Source organism: Sinocyclocheilus anshuiensis, unplaced genomic scaffold, assembly GCF_001515605.1.
Source record: "Sinocyclocheilus anshuiensis isolate Anshui unplaced genomic scaffold, SAMN03320099.WGS_v1.1 scaffold173, whole genome shotgun sequence".
NCBI classification, from domain to species: Eukaryota; Metazoa; Chordata; class Actinopteri; order Cypriniformes; family Cyprinidae; genus Sinocyclocheilus; species Sinocyclocheilus anshuiensis.
This window is the reverse complement of record NW_015536480.1, coordinates 943,031-951,546: the sequence shown is the minus strand read 5'-3', so window position 1 is coordinate 951,546 and position 8,516 is coordinate 943,031. Positions and strand designations below refer to the sequence as shown.

The following is an 8,516-nucleotide window of genomic DNA, read 5'->3' as shown; positions in this document are numbered from 1 at the left end:
AGAATAAAAGTTACGCCTTCTTTCTTTGCATGAACATTTGGGTGGCGTTATGCAAATCTTCCCACATCGGTGACATACACATGTGGGGGTGTGTTGGAACGAGCCATTTTAGGTAGGCGTGGTTGACTCTTAACTTTTATAAAGAATATCTCTTTGGATTTGAGACTTTAGTCTTTACAACTTTACAGATCTTCTTTATGCACCAAGAGCTTGTAACACTCCAAAGAGAAAGGAAAAATTCAAATCGCATCATATGACCCCTTTAACGCTGGGTTCTTTGGGAAGCTGAACAATTTAAGGTTATCTTTCCCTCACAACCAAAAACACACTTTTTTAGTGACTGTTGGTTTCATGGTCCAAAAACAAAATGACAAATTCTTCTCGAGCAAGTCCTGTGCAGCGCTGCCAACGACTTGCGTAACCCAAATAAATCACGTTGGTGGCATGCTCTTGCTCTCGCTCTGATTGTCGTGTGCGCGTTCTTCCGGCAGAAGTGCCCTTACAAGGAATCCCACCCTTTATGATGTCATACAGGGCCATACTCGAAAAAAACTTTCCGAAACTTATACGAACCCTGAAGAAGTGTATTTGGCACAGATATACTCCGTCATACGTTCAACTTGTTTCTTGAGACTGCCATGTTTGGCATGAGAATCCAACTCTTTAACAGTGTAAATAAGTCAGAATGCATGAAATAGCATTAGACCTCCCCTTTAACTGTTTTGGTCAATGGTTTTGGCCCTGCAAGTCTGTTATTAATAGTTATTGATTCAGCAGAATTTTTCAGTTGGTTTCAATTCATCAGTACTTCAAACCCAAGACTTGAAATACACGTAATGTCAAGTAATTGGTCTCTTCCATTGTAGACTCGTTATTAGTCCAGCAGGTAAGGTCTGCTGAGCTGTTCTCTTGCCTCACAGGTACTGCTTGGAAAAGGAAGACTCCAGTGCGTATGTGCTCTGTGATGTGATTGGCCGAACTGGGTTGGACCATGAATGGAAGACAGAGTGCTGTCGGGTTGTCGGTGACCACGAGAAGCCCCTCATGTTGCAGTCGCTCTGGAAACCCAAGGATGGATTCTCCAGGCGTTTCGAGATCCAGAAAAGAGCAAACGTGGAGGCGCAAAGTGCCAAGAATACAGATACCATCACAGCAGGTATTGCAGCAATTTATTGTGTGAACGTATAAGCGGTTTAGGGCCTGTTCATACCAAGGACAATATCTAAAACAACTAAGTTTTAATAATATTTCTAATTCTGTGAGAATAGTATCCACACTACAGCCGATGAATCAGAATCAATAAATTAGAATCCATCACCTTTAAAGTGGCAGACGACAAAACTGGGCGCTCTTATAATAATCAGAATGTTATCATGCATTGGTGTAGACGCTGATATAGTTATTGTTGTAGTTATTGTTCTTGGTGTGAACGGCCTTTAGAGATGTTTTGACTAGTTGACCTTTGATCTACGTATGTTCCAGTTGACTCAATTTAGGAATGTTTTAACAGAGTGAGGTGCCTCACGGCTTATCCCAACAAAAGCCTGTCAGCAAGAAGCTTAGTGAAATTGCTCTCTCAGAAGTATGTTTTATTGGGATAGTCCCATCAGCTCTCACACTGAGCTTTCCCACCGCTCTCCAGCCGCCAACATCGAAATGGCCGCTTGTTTTTCTTTCTGAGCGTGTTTCCTGCACTCTTGAGGGTGTTTTTTCTTTGGCATGGGGCTGTGGTGTTCCACAGGGTTCCCTTGAGAATCGGTGACTGGGGAAGCTCAGCCCCCATCGCTGTGTGTTCTGGCAGAACAATGTAGATGACCGCCCATTTCCACAGCTGATAACGCCTGGGTGTGAAAGCCTGAGCTCTGAGAACATTTCACAGCACTCTGCAGTTCTGTTTATGTTACGTCACCAGTGTTGGGGAAAGTTACTTTTAAAAGTAATGCATTACAATATTGCGTTACTCCAAAAAAAGTAACTAATTGCGTTAGTTACTTTTTTATGTAAAGTAATGTGTTACATTACTTTTGTGTTATTTTTTCTCATCTGGCCTGGGCTTGCTTGTTTGTTTTAATATAAAAAGTTCTATTTTTGGCAAATGTAAAAGTCCTTTCAGACCTACATTTCTTATCGGTATGGTTAAATTGGATCAATGAAGGTCAGCGGCACTGGTTAATAAAATGGGATTAAATACACAAAGTGTTTTTTTGTGTTTACATGTTTAATTATCGCAGGTATCTGTAATATTCTGAGTTTGCTTTTCACAGTTTTTTCCTCGTTTTGAGGAAAACTGGATCTGTTTTTGTTGTGGGTAAATGCATGTTCACATTTAGTCTAGAACTACAGTAACATCATGCTTACACAGCAAACACAAGGTCTCTGCACTTAAACACCAGGAAAGGTGTCAGTCAATCAATGGGCGTTACTTATTTGAAAAAGGAATTAAAAAGTAATGCGTTGCTTTACTAGTTACTTGTAAAAAAGTAATCTGATTACAAAACTTGTTACTTGTAATGCATTACTTCCAACACTGTACGTCACTCCCATCCATAGTAATCTTATTGCAGATCGTCTAAACAAAATGTGGCAGATGTACAGCTATATTTAGAAGAATGTATGAAAGCATAATCTTAAACCATTTAATTGCATTTCATTTCATCATTTTATGAACTTATGCTGCTTTAAAATTGTTGCTCATGCAGTAGAAGAAGTCTGACTAAGCCATAGTCAGTGCTATTATCCTCTTAAGCAATGGTTGTCTATAAGTTTTTAGCATGACAATGTGAAATTGTATACATTTTTTAAGTTGAAGTCATATATTTTAAAAACATTTATCACCCCAGGCCTCAATGCCCAAGCCCGAAAGCTGCAGCATGCTCGTGCGCGGGTCACCTCTCTGTTTGTGGATGGGACGAATGAGGGGCTGGATGCTCTGGGTATCTGGAGGAGCTTGAGCGACATGGACATCTCCACTATGGGAAAAGCCAGTGAGACCCATAATGCACCTCTACAGGAGGATCCAGAGGCAGAGGCTGATAAAGAGGCTCACCTCCTCAACGCAGAGAAAGAGGAGACGGAAAGCAGCGATGACAACAACACGCAGTACTCCATCCACCTGCCCTTTGATTTCCCATATTTCCTTCTGCTGCAAGGGTACAACCACAGACAGGTAGGACCTTCAGTGATGTTCTTATTTTGTGTATTTGGATTAGGGTTATTTTTCTAAAAAAAAAAAAACCTGTAGCCATCCATGGTTTCCTTTAAGATTTTTAGTGCTGTTTGCCAAGAAAAGCATCACTGTTTCTGTTACTATCGCTCTCATTTAGGGTTAAGGATTTTTCTGAAACCTTAAACCTAAAGTATTAAACTTTTAAGTGCATCTCTTCTCACACTGTTGGCGCTATGCATCAGTGATTTATGAAATTGTGTGGACTTCTGAGGAGAACCTTTGGCATTTAAGGTGCATTCAGTAGTTTGTTGCTAATTTAAAAAACTTTTACATGTTAAGATATAAATTGTGTGTTTATAAAATGTCGTCTGAATGGTGTACCCTTCATAAGAGGAAGACAACATAATAGTTATATCTGGTGCAGGTCGCCCCCTCAGTGTATGGATGTGACCCATGGTGTTTCACTATACATCCTCACACTCACTGCTGCCTCTGTAGAATATAACAAAGAGTGAAAAATTTAAGGGGGTCTGAATACTTTCCGTACCCACTGTACACTAGTAGAATAGTGTAGTTTGGTGATGCGAAGAGTGAAAACTTGACAATGAAACACACTTTACTTTACAAGTAGAGGAGACTCAGTACCTGTCTCAAAAGACAGAAAACAGAAAAAACAGGCAAAGACAAAAAAGAGTGTAAACATGCAACTAGGGAATTTGTGGGATCTGTACTGAAAGTATACAGAGAACAGTGTTGCTAATGCTAACTAAAGAACTACTGAATGCTGCTTTTGAAGTAGATGAACAATCTCACATTTTACATTAAAGGAAGGGCCTGAGCCGTATATAGACCTTGTATTAATTGGTCAGTTAGGCCCATTTAAATTTTTGAGTGGTCAGAAACAGTGGTTAACCTATGATGTTTTGAAATTTTGTGACTTTTTCTCAAACTTGCCTGCAAAGTGGTGAAACTTTGATATGTTGTGGAATTTGCGTACAACATTTTTTGTCAATTCACCCCACATATTTCATTGTTAGAAGCAGCTGAAAACTTATTTTTACTTGTTTGATTTGATGGTATTTACGTTTATATTTTTGCTGTTATCTGAAGACACTTGGACTACATTGAAGGTTTAAAATTGTATCAGTTTTTTGCACACCCTGTTGAACAAGTGGCTGCTTCAGTGTTATTTGACGCTTTTTTTGTTCTTTTAACCTTAATATCTTACCAGCATCAGTCTTAGATGCTACATATCTGTCATATAGTGGTCTAAAATCACAATATTTGTCAAAATAACAAACAACCAAAGCACACTGTAATCAGATGTCTCTGACCCCAGTTTTAGACGCCTTTCCAAACCTTACATAAGTCATTGGTGCATGTCGCTGACAGTGCCGTAAAGTCTTGACTTAAACAGTTTAATCTGGTGAGGAGTATCCTGGCTGGTTGCCACTCACTATAAAGAGAGATGGCGTTTTCTTCAGGATTGGCCCAGGTCAGAGGGACAGGATTTGGACAGACAGGTGATCCATGTGTCTCTAGGCGTCCTGGTACTGGCCGGCAATGGGAGAGGAGCTAAACTGGAGCTCTGGTCAACAACGAGGGCTGTTACCTCTCACACAGGAGGAGCCGAAGCGTGTGAGAGAAACACACTGAATCCCACAAGCCCTTAATAAACCCATAGATCCAACAGATTAAAGGCAACAGCGAAGAAAAAAATAGACTGAGGCCTGTTCACGCATTTTGAATTTCAGTGCTCGTATTAAAAAAAATACCCGTATGTATATCCCATATGTAAATAAGGCACCCCTTTTTGACTATTTCTGATTTTATGGTTGTTATTAAAGCAAGTATTCTAAGTAGTAACCCAGAAATCACGTAGGCCACATTCAATTGATCAAAAGTGACAGTAAAGACATTTATAATGTTTTCTTCATTTATAAAGATTTCTACTTCAAAGAAAGTAGAAATCTTTCAAACGTTTCATTCACCAAAAAGTCTTGAACAAAACTTGTTCATGGTTGTTCAATCATAGTTTCCACAAACATATTAAGCAGCACAACTGTTTTCAACATTAATAATAATAATAAATGTTTCTTGAGCAGCAAATCAGCAGATTAGAATGAATTCTAAAGGTAATGATGCTGAAAATTCAGCTTTACATCACAGAAATAACTTAAATTTTAACATATATTAAAATAGAAAATAGCTATTTTAAATTGTAATAATATTTCATAATATTACTGTTACCGACCTCTATCTTTTGACCGATAGTGTATGTGTATATCAAAATGTATGCAATGACCCCAAAAAGTATTTGGACACACTTATCATGTCTGAATGTCATTTTATCAGAATGTTAATTAGAGTTTTTCTTCTGGATGTAAGAATTTCACCTCAAGTTCACATAGGTGTTCTATCAATATTATCCACTAACTTTTCAAACCACAAAGGGTCCAGATACATTTTGTCTTCCTTTGGAACAGTATATACCTATTAGTTAATTATTTCAAACTTCTTTTTGTTAAATAATGTTTTGTGCTTGTGCCATTTGATTCCATCACACCACAACAGTTGAAATTAATTTGATGAATTAAATAACAAACAGATCTGTAGTTCCATCCATCCACCTATTCTCTAAACCACTTGTCCTGTGTAGGGTTGTGGGAGATGCTGGAGCCTCCACTGGATAAATGGCCAGTCCTTTGCAGCAAATCTATAGAATATAGAGTATAGAATATAGGGACATTCTCTCTCTTCAACACCACAGCTACAGTCATTCTTCTATTGTTTGTAGAACATGTTAAAAGTAGCAATCTGTGGGAAAGCCAAGCACATTTTTAGAGACAGCAGCTACCCTGCTATTCCTCAGTCAGTGTTACTGAGTAAGCATTGTCAAGGGTGTGCGAGTTTTTGCATGTACACTCTACACTGGAAAACCGTAACTACACAATGTGACCACAGAAATAAACAGACATATTTAAAATAGACATGAAACGCCATTCACAAGCCATTCTTTAAGCGTTTTCAATGTGGCATGTTTACAGTTGAAACAAAATATTCAATGAGAATCCATCTACAGTTGATCTGATTGCGAAAAGCGAGTGGAATGGAGCCAGAAAAAAATAGTTTCAGAAGCAGAGACGGTTATTATAATTTCATTCAAGATGTTGAAGACGAACATTTAATTAATTTCAATCTCTTGCTTAAAGCGTATGCATGTGAGAGAGCGATAAACGGGTTTGCGGTTCTAGCAGTAATTATATGCGTATCGTCTCATTTAAATACTGAACTATAATCAGGAGTTAGTGAGGACTTGTGAAGCGCTGCACTTTACTGAAGGTAATAATCAGCATTGTTTACTAAGCCTGCGGTGAGCCCTGGCAGTGACACGACTCCTTCTGCTACGCACTGCTGTTTCTCTTGCTTTTGGCCACAGGCCCTTGATCCTCCACATTTTTAGCTGGAAAAGTTAGTTTTCCTGTTTCACAATGTCTACACTGGATTTCTCCCATCCTATTATAATCAACAAAGCAGCGCATACCGGAAACTCTCGACTTGAGGAAATGTAGTAATTAAATTAAAATAGACATAGTAAATTTAGTCTCATATGGGGTTGTTTTTCCCCACACAAATGATAAGACATGCTACTAACTGTATGTGTCTGAATTCAGGGAAATTCCAATCATGTGATTTTTACATCAGTGATTTGAAATGTTCCAACAGCTAAATATGATGAATTATGTTGATGAAGTAATGCTTGACATCTACAGAGGGCTTAGATGTATTTTTTTGTCCACTTTAGTCATGATGGGGTCCTCAGTCTATTTCCAGTGTGTGTCAAGCAAAAGAGTTTTGTAAATGGGTGAATGAACGTGAGTTTACAGCCTAAAGTGCTTGGGAGATTATCTTGGGTTAAGGGACTTAGATCAGCTCTATGTCAATCACTCATAGTCCTGAGAGGCGCTTCTTCAGAGCAGAAGAATCATGTGGTTTAGCAGCACAAAGTGGATCAATCGATTAACAGTGCAGTCTGTTTTGACACCTCAGTTTAAGCAGATGAAGAATTTAGACAAGTCCGTCTTTATACTGTACTTCCTCCTTCTGTTACAATCAATCGTCAGTGCACTGGGATTACATAACACATTGATTCTTGAGATGTGAAACAAAACATGTCCCACACCTTTAACTGACACTAGTTTAAAATATAACAGCTTTTACACTTTGAAATGAATCAGAGGTGTTTGAATGTACCTAATTTTCAAAACATTCCCACTAAATGCACCTGTCTATAAACTATAATTCAATACTTAATATTGATTAAAATGTTAGAATTATAAATATTTAGGCCTATCTTTAAAAGTAACATGGCACATAAGGGTTTTATGTAATGTTTCACAAATGTACCTCAAAACTATACTTTTTGTAAAAACTAAAGATATTTATATCAATAGATTTTTATAAAAACATTTATCAAATCAAGCAGTATTAAACTCAGCCTTTGCATAATTCTAGTGCTAGTCCAGCAACATTAATTCTGCTAAATGTTATTATTTAAATATATACATAATTATATGTAATTTTAGGTAATCACACAAATTGTAAAGAAAATGTTTGGGATTTTTTGATTATTTTTCTATTTTAAGTAGGTCCTGGTAGTAGCTAAAAACATCCCAAAAATAAAATGTTTACTGCATTTAATGCAAAATATTATTATATTGTTAACACAAGAAATAATTCATAATCAGTGCTAATGCTAGAGTTTTCGATATTTGTAATAAATATTTAACGTGACAGTGCATAACATTTTTGTATCTAGACCAGTGCTTCCCAACCCTGGTCCTGGAGGCACCCCAAAACTGCACGTTTTGCATGTCTCCTTAATCAAACACGCCTGATTTAGGTCATCAGCTCATTAGTAGAGACTCCAAGATGCCCAAACTCGGTCCTGGAGGGCCACTGTCCTGCAGAGTTTAGCACCAACCCTAATTAAACACACCTGAACCAGCTAATCAAGCTCTTACTAGGCATAATAGAAACTTCCAGGCAGGTATGTTGAGACAAGTTGGAGCAAAGCTCTGCAGGACACCGGCCCTCCAGGACAGAGTTTGGACACCCCTGCTCCAAGACCTGAAATTGGTGTGTCAGAGAAAGGAGACATGCAAAATGTGCAGTGTTGGGGTGCCTCCAGGACCAGGGTTGGGAACCACTGATTTAGACCATGTTGACCCATATTGAGTGTTAGGCAAGGAAATAACTTTTTTTGAGAAGATGAAGGCAAATACAGTTTTACAGATTTATCCCAAAATCTCTAATCCCTGGTGTATAAATCATTTCCCCCCACACGGTT

The 8,516-nt window shown here is 38.2% G+C and overlaps 1 protein-coding gene across 1 annotated transcript in view; it reads left to right on the top strand.

Moving 5' to 3' along the window:
• Positions 1 to 8,516, top strand: part of LOC107673506 (ras-associating and dilute domain-containing protein-like) — a 38,587-nt gene that overhangs the window by 5,149 nt on the left and 24,922 nt on the right. Inside the window, exons 3-4 of the mRNA XM_016467147.1 lie at positions 921 to 1,156; positions 2,841 to 3,166. Of these exons, the coding sequence (XP_016322633.1) occupies positions 921 to 1,156; positions 2,841 to 3,166 (562 nt within the window). The remainder of the gene's footprint in view (positions 1 to 920; positions 1,157 to 2,840; positions 3,167 to 8,516) is intronic.